This window comes from Passer montanus, unplaced genomic scaffold (genome assembly GCF_014805655.1).
Source record: "Passer montanus isolate IOZ18808 unplaced genomic scaffold, ASM1480565v1 scaffold15, whole genome shotgun sequence".
Lineage (NCBI taxonomy): Eukaryota > Metazoa > Chordata > Aves > Passeriformes > Passeridae > Passer > Passer montanus.
This window is the reverse complement of record NW_024362051.1, coordinates 11,819,102-11,833,373: the sequence shown is the minus strand read 5'-3', so window position 1 is coordinate 11,833,373 and position 14,272 is coordinate 11,819,102. Positions and strand designations below refer to the sequence as shown.

Here is a 14,272-nt window from a genome sequence, read left to right as displayed (position 1 = left end):
CTGGAGCTGCGCCATATTAACGCATGTTTATTCTTCCACTGAGAATCACATGGTGACCAAGCAAGAAGAACCCAACACACGGGCGAGCCAGAGCGGGTGCCCAACAGATGAGTCCCCTCAGCTCCATGGGAAAGCCCCACTTATGGAGCTGCTGAGCCCAGGGCTCCCCCAAGGACAGCTCCAATGGGTCTGGCTCCTTCCCAGGCCGCTGAGGGCCCAGCCCCAGGCCCGGCATCATGACAAATCAGGGCAAACCCTCTACCAACCCCAAATCCACCCTTTACCTTTCCAAATTTGGTGTGCTGAACATAAAGGATCCCATCCTTCACTGGTCTCTCCATGGGCCCAGCTCACCCTGGCAGCCAGGCAAGGATGAGGGACTCGGGCTACCCACAGCAGAGAAAATGTGACTGCTGCAGTCGAAGGAAAGGCATGGGGCAGACTTCCGTCTCAGAGAGACTTCCCCTTTTTGGGGTGTGGGATGGGGGGCAGAGGCTGGGCCACAGGAGGTGTCCATGTGCCCGCCCTCCCCCTCACAGCAGGGCACTGGGGCAGAACGCGGGGGCAGAGCACAGGAAGAACCTCGGGGAGCGCCTGACATGAGCACAGCACGCTCCACCTCACCCCGGCTGCATCCTCCAGCATGTCTGGGGGGACAGAACAGCCACCCAAGAATGCACAAATCCAAGTGAGCAACATGGGCCCAGAGAAACTGGGTGGATTTCTGAGGAGCAACACAAGACCCTGACCTCACCACTGCAGGGTCTGGCAGAGGCAGCAGACCAGTGCCCCACCTGGGGCTTTCTCTTGCCCTGAGGCACTGCCACCTGCTTGCCCAACACACTGCTGATGTCACGGGCTGTTTCAGCACAGCTCCGTACATTTCCTTCCTGGCCAGGAGCTTCATCAGGCTGAGCTGGCAACAGCTCCAGTGAACAAAATTCTGGAAAAGGGGCCACAGCAGTGCAAGACAGGCCCCTGGGCTGAAAGGAAACCCAGGCCCATCCAGGGGAGCACACTGTCCAGGCTAGAAGTCCATAGAGCTGTGGGCCAGGTAGTCCTTGCGGCCGATGTTGCTGACTTGCTTGGTCTGCATGGCCTCCAGCTTGGGGCAGTCGGTGATGCGATGGCCCAGGCCACCACAGAAGGCACAGCCCCGCTCACCTGCAATGGAGGGGTGGGGTCAGGGGCAGGACAGGGCCACGCCAGGGCAGCACAGTGCCACACCAGGACAGCAGCCCCCAGCCCAGAGCAAAGGGGCTACGCCAGTGTCTCCCCCGTGCTGTGGCACTGGGAGCTGCAGGTTTTGCAGCAGCCCCATGGGGTTCTCTGTGTCAGCCTGGGGTCTCTCACCATTGATGTCCAGCATGGTCTCGTCCCCACAGTGCAGCACCTGGAGCACAGGTGGCACCTTCTGCTTTGCCTCCAGGAGCAGGGCCTTCAGGTCCATCAGCACTGACTCGTCTGGGGGCAGAGACATGGGTCAGGCAATGCTTGCTCACAACACCCCCTTGGCACTGCCAGCTGCCTCCTCCAGCCCCCAGCCCCGTGCTGCTGCTCACCACAGGCCTTGTTGATGAAGGTGGTGGCGATGCCGGTGTTGCCCGAACGGCCGGTGCGCCCGATGCGGTGAACTGTGGAGACAGGACAGGATCAGCCCCGGTGAGCTCAGTGTGACAGACCATCCCTGCCCCAAGGCACTGCAGAGGCAGGCACAGAGCCTTGCTGGCCTCCAGCCCCTCCCACAGGGCCCAGTGCCTACCATAGTTCTCGATCTCCTCTGGCATGTCGTAGTTGATGACGTGCTGGATGGCTGGGAAGTCCAGGCCCTTGGAAGCCACGTCAGTGGCAACCAGGACATCCTTCTTCCCATCCCGGAAGGCCTCAATGGCTTTTGTCCGTTCTTCCTGATCTGCAAAGACCCAGCAGAGAAGACCAGTGAGGGCAGAGCTCCCAGCCCCACCTACTGCAGCAAACACTGTGGGTACAGAGTCAAGCATTGCTTCCACGGGCAGCCTTTCTCCCAGTGAGGGAGCAGAGAGAGCTCTACGTCCCACAGGGAACTGCACTGTGTTTATGCCTGCTACGTACAATGTGGAGCTCACTCCTGACACTCACAGCCCTTCCTCACACATCAACAACTCCTGCAGGCTGGCACCTTCAATGGCCACACACATTCCTGGCAGGAGTGGGGTCACACCAGGAGCCCAGGCCTGGCTGGAACCCTCACTGACCTTTCCCTCCATGGATCGCCACAGCTTCCACACCCTTGAGCAGCAGGTACTCGTGGATTGCATCGACATCTGCCTTCTTCTCAGCAAAGATCAGCACCTGCAGCAGCACAGGCATGGTATCAGAGCCCTTTCTGCAGGCTGGCACTGCTGGCACCAGCACAGCCCCCTGGCGAAGCCCACTCCCTCTTGCTGAGCAGAGCACAGGGCACTGCTGATCCCAGCATGGCTCAGTCACGTGCCCACTCTGCACACTCCTCCCACTGCCCCACGTCCCAGTGTGACCACACTGTCCCCAGCATACTCACAGGTGGAGGGGTCTTCTGCAGGCACTCCAGCAGGTACACCATCTTGGCCTCCTCTTTCACATACTCCACCTCCTAGGAACAAGCAGAGACATGGGTCAGGCAGCAGAGGAACTGCCACTGCTTGGAATCCCTTAGCTGGGAAGGAGGGCCATGAACCCCAGCTCCCCAGCACAGACAGGAATTAAGTGCCCTCATGAATGCTTCTGGCCACCCACACTGGCACAAGGAGCACCCAAACACCTCACCTGCACAACATCCAGGCTGGCAGCACCCGCTCGCCCAACGTTGATGGTGATGGGCTTCACCAGGGCACTCTTGGCAAAGTTCTGGATCTTCTTGGGCATGGTGGCACTGAAGAGGAGGGTTTGCCGCTGGCCCTGCACAGGGAACAAGCCTTCAGCACTCCCCCAACCTGGCACGTGCAGGATTGAGCTCCAGGGTGCCCCTATCGTGGCAGCTCAGTACCTTGAAGTAGGAGAAGATGGTACGGATGTCACCCTCAAAGCCCATGTCGATCATCCTGTCAGCCTCGTCCAAGGCCAGGTACCTGCAGATGTCCAGGCTCACCATCTTCTTCTGCAGCAGGTCCATCAGGCGCCCGGGGGTTGCCACCATCATGTGCACCCCACTGCGGGGTGAGAGGAGGCCACAGTCAGGCCCTTGGCATTCCTGCCCCACGCAGGACACTTCCCTGGCACACCCACACAGGACACCTCCCTGGCACACCCACGCAGGACACCTCCCTGGCACACCCACGCAGGACACCTCCCTGGCACACCCACGCAGGACACCTCCCTGGCACACCACTTTCACCCCTACGCTCTCCTCAAGCCAGGGTGCCCCTCCTTAGCTCCCTGGCAGACAACAGAGCAGCTGCAGCCCCAGGGACTCCCCCGGAAGGTTCTCACTGTTTGATGGTCTCCATCTGCTCCTTGACAGACATGCCCCCGATGCAGAGGGCGCAGCGCAGCGGGGGCAGCCCGTCCTCCTGCAGCAGACGGCAGTAGTACTCCAGGATGCCGTGGGTCTGCCGGGCCAGCTCCCGCTGCAGAGACAAAACCAGCTCGTTCCACACCTCTGTGCAGGCAGAGTTTAGGACTGCCACTGCAGGTGAGTCACAGCCTCCTCCTGGCACTCACCGAGGGACAGATGATGAGTCCGTAGGGTCCCTCTCGCTTAGAGAATGGCAGCCTCTTCTCCTGCTCCAGGCAGAACATGATCACCGGCAGGGTGAACACCAAGGTCTTCCCAGAACCAGTGAATGCAATGCCAATCATATCCCTTCCTGAGAGTCTGCCAGAGAAACAGGGCCGATGGAGAGGAGGAACATCATGGACAGCTCAAACCTCCAGGGCTGAGCAAGGTGACAGCATGCATCTGTCACCAGGGAAGAGAGCCTGGTCTGCACCCCTGAGTGGGAGCAGCCACTCTGTGCTCTGGGATGGGGACAGAGACTCACATTGTGGGGATGCCTTGGATCTGTATGGGTGTTGGCTGCTGGATTCCTTTTTTCTTCAAGCCTCTCAGGATAGCTGTCAGAGAACAGGGCACAATGCATTTCATGACCTGAACTCTTTCCTCTTTCCCCACTGAGGTCCAGCAGCAGCTCTTCCACCAGCGACAAACACCCCTCAGGCCAACAGCCAGGAAAAAGGTGGGATCCCTTCCAGGCTCCACTCCTGGCCTACCTGCTGGGAACTTCATCTCCTTGAAGCTCTTGATGGGGGGTGGGATGCCCTCTCCCTCCACCAGGATGTGGAACTTCTTGCGAACGCGGTCGTGCCGCGCCTCCGACATGCCCAGGATGTGCCGAGGAGCTCTCCAGCTGTGAAAGCACAAACAGCTCACAGTGCAGGATGAGGCCAGGCCTCCAGAACCCCATGGAGGAATTCAGGGGAACTCCCTCTGAGGCTCCAATATCCTCCCAGACAGAACAGCCAGCCCCAAGGGGCTCCATGGAGGGAGCGCGGGGGCAGATCTGAGCCAGTTCCATGCATTAAACCCTTCCCCAAAATCTCAGTGAAAAGTGCTAAGCTAATAGCTGAGAACAGCCTGGGGATGGTGGATGGAACATGCCAAAAACATCTGGACACACCTCAATCATCTCCCTGACACTGCCTCAGATCACTGAAGTGGGAAAAGACCTCTGAGATTATTGAGTCCAACCCGTGATCAATCAGCACCGTGACAATGCTGTCAAGGCTCCTCCAGACTCTTTCTCTGGCTTAGTGACCTCCCAGACCTGAAGACCAACCCTCAGGCCTTCCAGTTTAACATAAATGTTCTTCATCAAGCCTTACTGTACACCAAACAACTTCCAATGTGACTCAGCAGCGTTTGATTTTACAGATAATGACGCAAACCCAGTCAGGCAGGCAGGAGCTGCAGAGCTGCACTGCCCCTGCAAGACTCTGTGGCTTTTAGTCCTCTTCAGCCACCATGAAGTGATGTTTTCAGAAGGAGAAGTTCTGAGCTGTGCTGTGAAACCCACCTGGTTTTGATTGGGTCATCGTAGGTGATGCCCTTGGCCATCTCCTTCACCGACATCAGAGCTGCAGGACAAAGATGGGCACTGAGCAAACTCCTCGTGCACCCAACCCCACTGAGAGCTCCTGGGGCACACACTCTGGGACATGATGTCTGGGGACACGAGAGGAGCAGCACCACAGGCAGCCCCTCTGGCACAGGAGCAGCGAGTGCTGCTGTGCCCAGAGCCCTGTGCCAAGGCAGGCAGTGCCAGCCGAGGGCACCCACTGCCACCTCCAGCCCCACCCCTGAGCATTCCCACGGCAGGGAGCAGCTCTCCTGCTGCCCTGGGAGCCTGCAGACAGACCTGAGACACAGAGCTGCCACTCACCCCGGCCCTCTGCCACGCTCTCCAGGATCTTCTCTTCCTCCTTCAGCTGCTTCTCCTTGGCTGACTCCTTCCGAGCTGGGGGAGAGCCAAAAGCAATGAGGGGCTTTGCTGTCCCCTGGAAGCCACCCAGCGCCGCTGGCAGCTCCTGCCTCACCTTCCGCCTTCTCCTTGAGGTGCTGGTGCTGGTCCAGCAGGCTGATGTTGGACTGGGGCCCCAGCGGGATGTCATCCTCGTCCCCGCGCTGCTCGCTGCCGCTGTCCCGCTGCTCCTCCTCCGACACCACCTTCCGCCGCATCTGCAGCAGCTTCTGCAGCTGCAAGGACGCGGGGTGAGCGGGCTGGCGGCGGAGGGCGGCGCGGAGCTCTCCCGGCAGCCCCGTTCCCCCATTACCATCTGCTGCTTGCGCTGCTTGACGGGCACGTAGGGCACGTAGTCCTCATCGTCCTCTCCGGACAGGTCGGACGTATCCGCCGGCTCCTCGCGCTGCCTCTGCGGGAAGACAGGCGGTGAGGGGGGCCCGGGGCGGCACCAGGAGCGGGGGGTACCGAGGGCCGGGCCCGCTCCCACCTTCCGCTCCGCCGCGGCCTCCATGCCTCCTTCCCGGAAGTGACACAGGAAGTTACGTCATCCCGCCAGCGCCATCGCCTAGCAACGCGCAGGGGGCGCCACTGGGCGGGAGCTGCGACTCGGCACGACGGGTCCCAGCGGCGGCCAAACTTGCGCAGGCTGCGTTCTACACCTCGTCTCTCCCGCCCCCTCACGTTCCCCGGCGCGGCAGAAAGCAGCGGACACCGGGGTTTAAATAAAATAAAAAATTAAAAAGTTCTTTATTGGGTCCAGCACGGTCCTTCCCCGCGGCACGGGGAGCCGCGTGCCCGCGGAGAGGGGGACGGGACGGCCGGGATCACCCCGCGGGGAGGGGCAGGAGGATGGAGGGAGCCCCGGGGGTCCCCGCGGGGCAGGAGAGCACCGGGGCCCCCGCGAAGGAGGGGACCCCACCAAGGTGAGGCGGGGGGCACAGTGAGGAGAGGCGAGCGGCCGTGGGTGGGCGGGGGTGGCCCCTCCGCACCTCACTGGGCTGCGCTGGAAGTGGTTTTCTTCAGGGTGAAGTTGGTCCAGTTCACGGCCACCTTCTGCCGCGTCTGCTTGGCCGAGTCTAGGCAGAACCTGGCACGGAGAGCACAGCCCCAGTCAGCCCCCAGCCCATCGGGACCCCCAGCCCATGTGAGCCCAGCCCCAGGCAGCCCCCGGCCCCTTCACGCCCCCAGCCCGGCCGGCAGAGCTCAGCCCTGCACGGCTCTCCCCTCACCTTTTGAAATACTCCACTTCTCTGTCAGTCTCGTCCATCTCTGCCCCATCCAGGTCCTTGGGCAGGAACACATCATCTGGGAAAGCAGAGCAGAGGGTGAGCGCTGCAGGGCAGGGAGGGGCTGCCAGCTGGGCCAGGGGCCACAGAGAGCATGGTGCTGCACAGCACTCACCGATCGAGGTACTGGATTTCTCCACTTTGTTTCGGCTCTTCCTGCTCTTGCCCTTGGGCTGGGGGGAGCCCCCCAGGGCAAGGTGGGTGGCCAGGGCGGGCGGCTGCTGCGGCGCCAGCTCGGGCAGCTCCGCTTTGCCCTCTCCCCTCCGGCCTTTCCACTCGCTGGCTCTCTCTCTCTCCGCCCTGGCAGCGCTGGGGGAGGCCCAGGGCTGCCCCTTGCCGCCCTCCCCGGGCTCGGCACAGCCGCCGGCCCGCTGCGGCTCCGGGGCACTGCCCTTGGAAGGGTGCTTGGTTCCCAGCACCTGCCCCTTCGCAGCAGGGCTCTCCAGCCGGGGCTGGCCGCCGGGCACGGCCGTGCTGCCGTCCCCTTTCTTCGCCTGCCCGTTCTGCCGCTTGTTCTTCCTCTGCCGGCTCCCCGCGGGCGGCGGCTCCAGCGGCTCCGGCCCCTTGGGCTGCGGCCCCTCCCGGGGCTCCGGGCTTGGCCCGTGGCCGTCGGCGGCGCAGTCGGCAGCCTTGGACTGCACCCAGATCATGCGGGACAGGCTGGGCACGGCGCTCAGCCGCTTCACCACGCCGTTCTCGGCCCCTCCTGGGGCTGGCGGGGGCTCCCCGGGCCCCTCGCCCCACCGGGGGCCCGGCTCAGCCCGCAGCAGGCCGTGGCTCTTGGCAGGGCCCAGGCTGAGCGGGGCCAGCGCCAGGTCTATGTCCTGCAGGTCGGAAGAGCCGTTGAGGTTGGAGAGCAGGTTCTTCTGCTCCAGGACAGCTGCCTTCTTGGGGAAGTCATTGACATCCAGGTTGAGGTCGTAGACGCTGAAACTGGCCCGGATGGAGTCCTTGATGGTGTTCTTGATCTCCTGCAGCCGGCTGCTCAGGAAGCTGTTCACCCGCTCCAGCTCCAGCTCTGGCCACTCCAGCAGCTTCTCCTCAGCTGGCTCCCTGGCCTGGCTGGCTGCAGGGGCACGCTCAGCCCGTTTCTGGGCCTCTGCCTCCAGCTGGGCTTTCTCCTTCTCCTGCAACACAGGAGCCATGAGGATCATTTGGGCTGGGCCACAGAACCCTGGGTGCAGGACACAGAGCTTTGCTCCAGCTTTGCCTGACAGCAAACTCAAGGATAGATGCTCAGCACAGCTATGTCACATCTCCCACGGCCCCTAAACTGTCACATTGCCCCCGTGGGCACTGCAACAGCTGGACACTGCACACCTGACACTGCTCTGGGCACCAGGCACCAGAAAGAGCCATCATGGCACCGCCTCTCCCTGCCAGAGATGCATGGTGTCAGAATGTGTCATTGAGCAGATGGGACAGTGCAGCCCAAAGCACCCAGGAGGGCTGGGCAACCCTCTGCAGGAACTGAGGCAGGAGGAGTCCTACATGGGACAGGCACTGCTGCCACCTTGGGTGAGAGTGACACAGAATTCAAGAACCCAAATGGATGCAAGGGAGAGAAGGAAAAGCCCTGCCAGCAGCACAGCCCTGCCTGGCCCTCCTCCTGCAGCCCCAGCCTCTGCCCAGCCTCACCTTCTTCTTCTGCTTGTGCCGTGCCCGCTTGGCTGCCTTGGCACTGTTCAAGGGCTTGGGCTCTGTGCTGTTGATGTAGTCCAGCAGCTCATCCACATTGCGGTGGTCCACGGCGGGCTCCCCTGAGCTGCTGTTGTGCCCTAGTTTCTGTGGCAGCTCCTCTTTTCTCTTGGTGAGGCGAGAACGCAACTTCTCTCGGATCTCAGCGTAGTTGCGGCTCGTGGGAGCGGCCGGGGGCTGTGGAAGGCAAGTGCTGTCAGCCAGGCACCAGCCAGCGTGAGGGGCAGGCAGCCCCCGTGACCTTCCAGCCACTCCCTCCCCTGCAGCCTCAGGGACAAGTCAGCACAGCCCTACTGAGCTCTTCCTCCGTGAAGCCACAGGGCTTGGCCGGCTGCTCCGAGCCCTGGGGCTGGGCAGGCGGCTGCGAGTCGGGAGCAAGGGACCAGCAGGCTGATGAAGCAAGGTAGAAAAGGAAATGGGGGATGTACATGCCTGCAGGAAACAGCTGTGGCCAGACCTGCCCACCTCCCACTCTGGGCACAGGGACCAAGTGATGTCTCCCCACCAAAGCAAGGACCAGGGGTGGCTGCAGACCAGCCCCTCACTCACCGCGTTGTGGCCGAAGAACTCACAGTAGCAGCAGTCACAGAACTTCCCATCTTTCTGGTTGGTGGAAGAGGAGGTGCAGGAACTGCGCTCTGAGCTGCTGTCCTCATCCTCCCCAAGTCCCTCGTCTGCCTCGCAGGGCTGTGGTGGGTGGCAACTGGTACCGTTTGGGAATTTGTGCCCTTTGCAAGAGGGGTCCCTGAGGAGAAGGGGAGAAGGGCGAGAGGTGAGCAGGTGCCAGGGTATCTCAAAAATTGCCCCATGCTATGCATGTAGGAACAGCCCTCCTGGGGAAGTTTGTGCCCAAGCAGAAGGATTTGCAGGACAAACCCCCTCCCCTGAATTCTCCTCTTCTGGGAAGATGCCCCAGGAGCCCAGAGGAGCAGCAATCTGTCACTCCCAGCCCTCGGGGCCTCTGGCCAGCAGGAGGCTGGTGCAGCAGAGCCCCAGCGAGCCAGGGCTGAGAGCAGGGCAGGGCACGGTACTCACTGGGGGTAGCAGGTAGCACAGGTGAGGAACACCGGAACTGTGCAGCTGCCAGACATCCCCAAGTGAGGCAGGCCCAGCTCACAAGGGCACAGGCTACCCAGCTCAGAGACAGGGAGGCCAGGGCACAGCCCACAGCATCATTTCTCAAGATCCAGCTCAGGACCCGACTGGCTCTCCACAGAGAGAGCTAATTAGCAGAGAGGAAGCAATGTGCTCTCTTCCAAGGCACAGGCAGCCCAAAGAGGGCCAGAGGAACAGGTGAGCAGAACAAGTCCACAGGCTCCATCTTCTCGAGAACCTTTGCTCAGTGCCACAGCTGCCTGACAGGTCTCACTGACATAGGTCCTGTTGGCCAACTGCAGGTTGATCAGGGTGTTCCTTTGGGTCTTTTAGCTGGAGAAGCACAGCCTCTTCTGCACCACAGAACCAAAGGACAACCGTAGGAGGAACATGCGTTGGGAGAGAAAGAGCTTCACCTTCGGTCTGCAGCAGTGCAACTGGCCCACAAAGACAGCAGCCTCCTGCACCACCATGCCAGGGCGGTCAGTGCCTCCACAGGGAGAAGTGCATCCATGGTCAGGGACGGGAGAAAAGGCACGTGGCCCCACAAGGAGAGGCTGGAAGCAGGCAGGGCTCCTCTACTCACCTGTTTGTGCTGGGCAGCTGGTGGGAGGCAGGAGGAGGGATGAGTGAAGTGCTGCAGTGCCCGTTGCAGGGATGAGCACAGCCCGACAGCGGCGGCGGCATCTTCAGCAGCGGCACGTTGGCAGGGGGCAGGTGAGGGCTCTTGCAGGGCCCTGGGCTGTGTGAGGCCGTGCTGGCCGGAGGGGACTCGGGCACCGGCTTGGGGGCCGCCGCCTGCGCGCTGGGAGCAGGGAAGAGCGTGGCCTGCGAGGAGCTGAAGGGCCCCGCGTGGGGAGGGGTCTGCTTGGAGGGCAGCAGCGCCGGGGGCTGCGAGGGGAGGCCGGTGGGGCTGTTGGGAGGAGCAGTGAGGTCGGAGTGCTGATGATGCTCTGAGGAGTGGAAGGCCTCACCTGCAGAGAGGCAGGAGCACAGACAGTCAGACACCGGCTGTGCTGCACGGACCAAGGCCATGCTCAGAGCCACCCACCACCTTTGCACAAGCTGTTTCTCCTCCCAGACATCAGAGTGCTTGGGACAGAAGCCATCCCCGCTCACACAGAGCCTTGGGGTCAGTGTGCCTCCCCCACAGGATTCAGCCCATGAGAACAGGGCGAGAGGGAAGGCTCTGGAGCAGCAGGGCAGGAGGCGGTGCCGGGGCTGTCCCTGGGCACGTACCTGGCGGGGTGGCCCTCCGGCACAAGCTTTTGAACTGCTTCGGCAGCGTCTTGCAGAAGTCGAGTGAGGTAGGCAGAGGCGAGCCTGGCGTGGTGTTGCTGGAGGTGGCAGAGGCCGTGTGGCTGTAGGGACAGGCCTTCAGCCCCGGCGCCACGGCCGACACCTGGCTGGCGCACTCTGGAGACAGAGCGAGGCCAGGGTGCTTGTCACCTGGAAGGTAAGAGGAGCTGGGGCTGAATCCCTGCACCATCTGCCTTTTTCAAAGGGGCCCAATATGGGTACTGAGATTCAGAGGTCCAGCCTGGCCACCCTTGCCCACAAGGAAACCACCTAAGCCAAGAACTGCTCTGCTCCACCCCACAGCCAGCTGCAGCTCACCTAGTGCAGCTGGGGGAGCCCCAAGGGGGCTGCCCTGCACGGTCCCGTTGGTGTGCTGCGAGTTCCAGAGGCCCGAGAGCTTGTGAGCAGACAGAAACGAGCTGGGGTCCCAGTCCCCTGAGTTCCCATGGCACGAGGAGGAAGAAGACGAGGAGGAGGAGGAAGAGGAGTGTGAGCCACCCCCACAAGACTGCGACTTGCAGGATGTGTGGGATAACGAGACCTATCAAAGGAAACACAGACTGCTAAGTGGCTGAGGGGACACCTTGGCCCCCTGCACTAAGACTCCCTCCACTGCAGCAGGGGCTCAGCTCATGTGAACCACTTTTATCACTGTCTTGGGAGAGACAAACACCCCCTCCATCCACACCAGCACAGCCTGGCCCACAGAGCCTGGCCCATGCCAAGGGCCACACACCTCTGCTGGTGCCACTCACAGCAGGGCAGGGTTAAATAAAGCCAGGCAGAAGCCAGCTCCTGTACCCCACGCACAGGCAGGCACTTGCCCTGGCAGCCACTGCCTCTCTTTGCGTCATGAAGGGAGCAGCCCTGGGGCTGGGGGACGCGGCACAACGTGCGGCAGAGGAAAGCAGTGGCACTGTCAGTCCTGCCAGCCTGGCAGCTCCAAGCCATGGCACGCTGCTGGATGAGCCTCCACAGCACCACACACTGCCCTAACAGGGCCTGTCCCTGCTGAGCCAGAGGCAGGGGAAGTGAAGGCTGGGCTGTCTGGGACACTCAGCTCAGAGTGAGGATGGGACCCACACACGCAGTCAGTGGCACAGGGTGCTCAGTGCCCCGTTCCCACAGGCACAGCCCCGGCTTTCACACCCCAGCCCCACACACCGCCAGGGCCTGCTCCTGCACCGCCCGCCGCTCTTCCTCCTCCACGCTCTTCCGGCAGCTCTGGCAGATCCACAGTGGCATTTCTCCCAGGAGGTTCTGCACGAGCGTTGGCACGAAGTCTGGTGGCAGCCTCTCGCCCGGGGAAACCAGCCCGTTGTGGGACGGCCCTCCCCAGTCCTTGCGCTCGCGGTGGCAGAGCAGGCAGCAGGTCTGCACGGACTGGTTGGCAGTGGGCAGCACCTGAGGAAGGACACACAGACTGAGTCACCCAGGTGTGATCTGGCGCAGATGTGGGGCAGATGAGGCAGGGAAAGAGACCTCAGGACGCTGACACCAAACCAAGGAAATCCTTACAGGCTACATGTGGTATTGCACCTTCTCCCACTGGAGCAGAGCAGCCTCAGGCTGGCCAGCTGCTGCCAACCTGCCATGTGCCAGCCTGGGAGTCTTTGGATTTCTGGGAAGATCACAGCATGCCAAAGAGCCAGCCTTGCCACCAAGCAAGGCTGGGAAGCTGTCAGCAACTCCCACCATCACCTCTGGTACAGTGAGACTGAGTGTACATGCATGGCAAAGCAAGACCCACAGAAATCCCACACAGGGATATGAAGGGTGGCTCTGACAGCCTCAGCTCTCCTTCCTTGCCCATCAAAGATGCCCCCGCTGTGTCACCCGAGAGCCCCAAGCCCTCTCTCCCGCCTCTTTGTTCCGCACAGCCAGCGGTGCTGATGCGCCGGGGTGGGGTGCAGCCCCCTGTGCTGCCTCACGCTCTCCCTGCACAGGCACAGCCAGGCTGGGCTCCCCTGCAGGAGCCAGGCTGCGTCCCTCGGGCTCGCCGGAGCCCTGACAGCCGTGACGAGCCCGGCGTGGCGCGGGCGAGGGGGCCCCCATTGTCTGCCGGCGCAGCGGGGCCCTGCCACAATGAGCCGTGCATTGAACTGCTGCTGCCAAACAGATGGCGTCTGCAGGCTCAAGGTGAAGCAAAGGTCAGAGGCCAAGGAGAGCAGGGTGGGGGCACAGCCCCTCTGCCCACCCACAGCGAGGGGGGAGCAACCGGGCCACCCAACATCCCAGCTGACACAGCCGCCAAGGCGGGTGGCACCACGGCGGGTGACACCACGGCTGTCCCCAGTCCGCCCAGCACATCCACGCCCGGCGCCCACCCCGCCTCCCTGCCCACAGCCCGGAGCAGGTGGCGGCAGCCAGGTGTGTCCAGCCGGGAGAAGCGCACTGCACGAGGATGCTGGAGCCACCTGCCATCGCCCAGCGGCAGGGCTGAGGCAGGGCTGAGGCAGGGCTGAGGCAGGGCTGGGCCCGCCCGCGGGGCGCTCTGGGAGCGCTCCGAGCCCCATCCGCAGGGATGCTGCGAGCCGGGGGTCGGGGCGGGGATGGGGCAGGGCCCCGCGGGGATGGGGTGCAATGGGCAGGGCTCCATCCCCGCGCAGCTGAACCCCCCTCGGAGCGAGCCCCGCGCCCGCCGCAGCGCTGCCCCGGTACCTGCGCGCTGCCTCTGCCCGACTCCCCGCCGCTGCCCGCCGCCGCCGCCACCTCAGGCGGGGCGGGCGGTTCCGGTGGTGGTGGCGGCGCGGGAGGCCCGACGTCGGGACCCGCCATCCTGTCACGACGAGGCCCGGAGCCACCTGCCGCCGCCGCCGTCGCCGTTGCCGCCGTTGCCGCCTTGTTCCGCCGGCGAGTCATGGCGAGCCCGCCGCAGCCAGGACAACAGCCAATATGGCGGCGCGGCCCGTCCGGCCCCTGCCCGCGGGAAGGAGGGAGGGAGGGAGGGGGAAAGCGCTCGGGGAGCTGAAGCCGCCGCCGCCATCTTGGGTGAGGGCAGCGCTGCGCCCCCTGGCGGACAGGGGGAGCGGCCGCAGCTCCGCGGGTTCGAATCCGCCCGGCGCCCCGAGGAGCTCCGAGGCTCCCGCGGGTCCGCCGGGGACCCGAGATCGGGGGTGCACCGCCATCCTATGCCCCCCCGCTGGACAATCGGAGCGCAGCTCCTCGGGTTCACACTGAAAGAGAGCAGGATTGGATTAGATATTAGGAAAAAAGTCTTGCCTCTAAGGGTGGTGAGGCACCCAGGGTGCCCAGAGAAGGTGAGGCTGCCCCATCCCTGGAGGTGTTCAAGGCCAGGCTGGACAGGGTTTGGAGCGACCTGGGATGGTGGAAGGTGTCCCTGTGTGTGGCAGTGGGATGGAACGAGATGGTCTTTAAGGTCACTTCCAAACTTCTCTATGATTCTGTGATTCCTGG

At 63.0% G+C, this 14,272-nt stretch overlaps 2 protein-coding genes across 2 annotated transcripts; both read right to left on the bottom strand.

Annotated features, from left to right (window-relative positions):
* Window positions 1-11: 11 nt before the first annotated feature.
* Window positions 12-6,137, bottom strand: DDX41 (DEAD-box helicase 41). Its single transcript, XM_039701396.1, has 17 exons — window positions 5,965-6,137; window positions 5,788-5,886; window positions 5,551-5,710; window positions 5,397-5,471; window positions 5,031-5,091; window positions 4,228-4,364; window positions 3,999-4,071; window positions 3,679-3,832; window positions 3,448-3,584; window positions 3,005-3,167; window positions 2,785-2,916; window positions 2,540-2,611; window positions 2,235-2,331; window positions 1,763-1,912; window positions 1,563-1,634; window positions 1,354-1,464; window positions 12-1,164 (listed from the first exon to the last, which is right to left on the bottom strand). Exons 1-17 carry the CDS (start codon window positions 5,986-5,988, stop codon window positions 1,028-1,030), a joined length of 1,854 nt encoding a protein of 617 aa, XP_039557330.1. The 5' UTR covers window positions 5,989-6,137; the 3' UTR covers window positions 12-1,027.
* A 60-nt stretch (window positions 6,138-6,197) lies between these two features.
* Window positions 6,198-13,856, bottom strand: FAM193B (family with sequence similarity 193 member B). Its single transcript, XM_039701395.1, is given in 11 exon segments — window positions 6,198-6,564; window positions 6,707-6,782; window positions 6,879-7,890; window positions 8,402-8,638; window positions 9,011-9,206; window positions 10,143-10,530; window positions 10,796-11,005; window positions 11,174-11,396; window positions 12,020-12,259; window positions 13,517-13,724; window positions 13,726-13,856. Coding segments are annotated over 11 exon segments (3,003 nt in total). The 5' UTR covers window positions 13,842-13,856; the 3' UTR covers window positions 6,198-6,467.
* Window positions 13,857-14,272: the final 416 nt, after the last annotated feature.

Coding starts and splice junctions, on each gene's coding strand:
- DDX41 (XM_039701396.1), bottom strand. CDS start 5,988: ATGGAGGCCGCGGCGGAGCGGAAG. Junction 4,365..5,030: donor GATGACCCAATCAAAACCAG/GTGGGTTTCACA, acceptor GTGCTTTCACAG/CTGGAGAGCTCCTCGGCACA. Junction 1,913..2,234: donor GGCGATCCATGGAGGGAAAG/GTCAGTGAGGGT, acceptor GGGTCTTTGCAG/ATCAGGAAGAACGGACAAAA.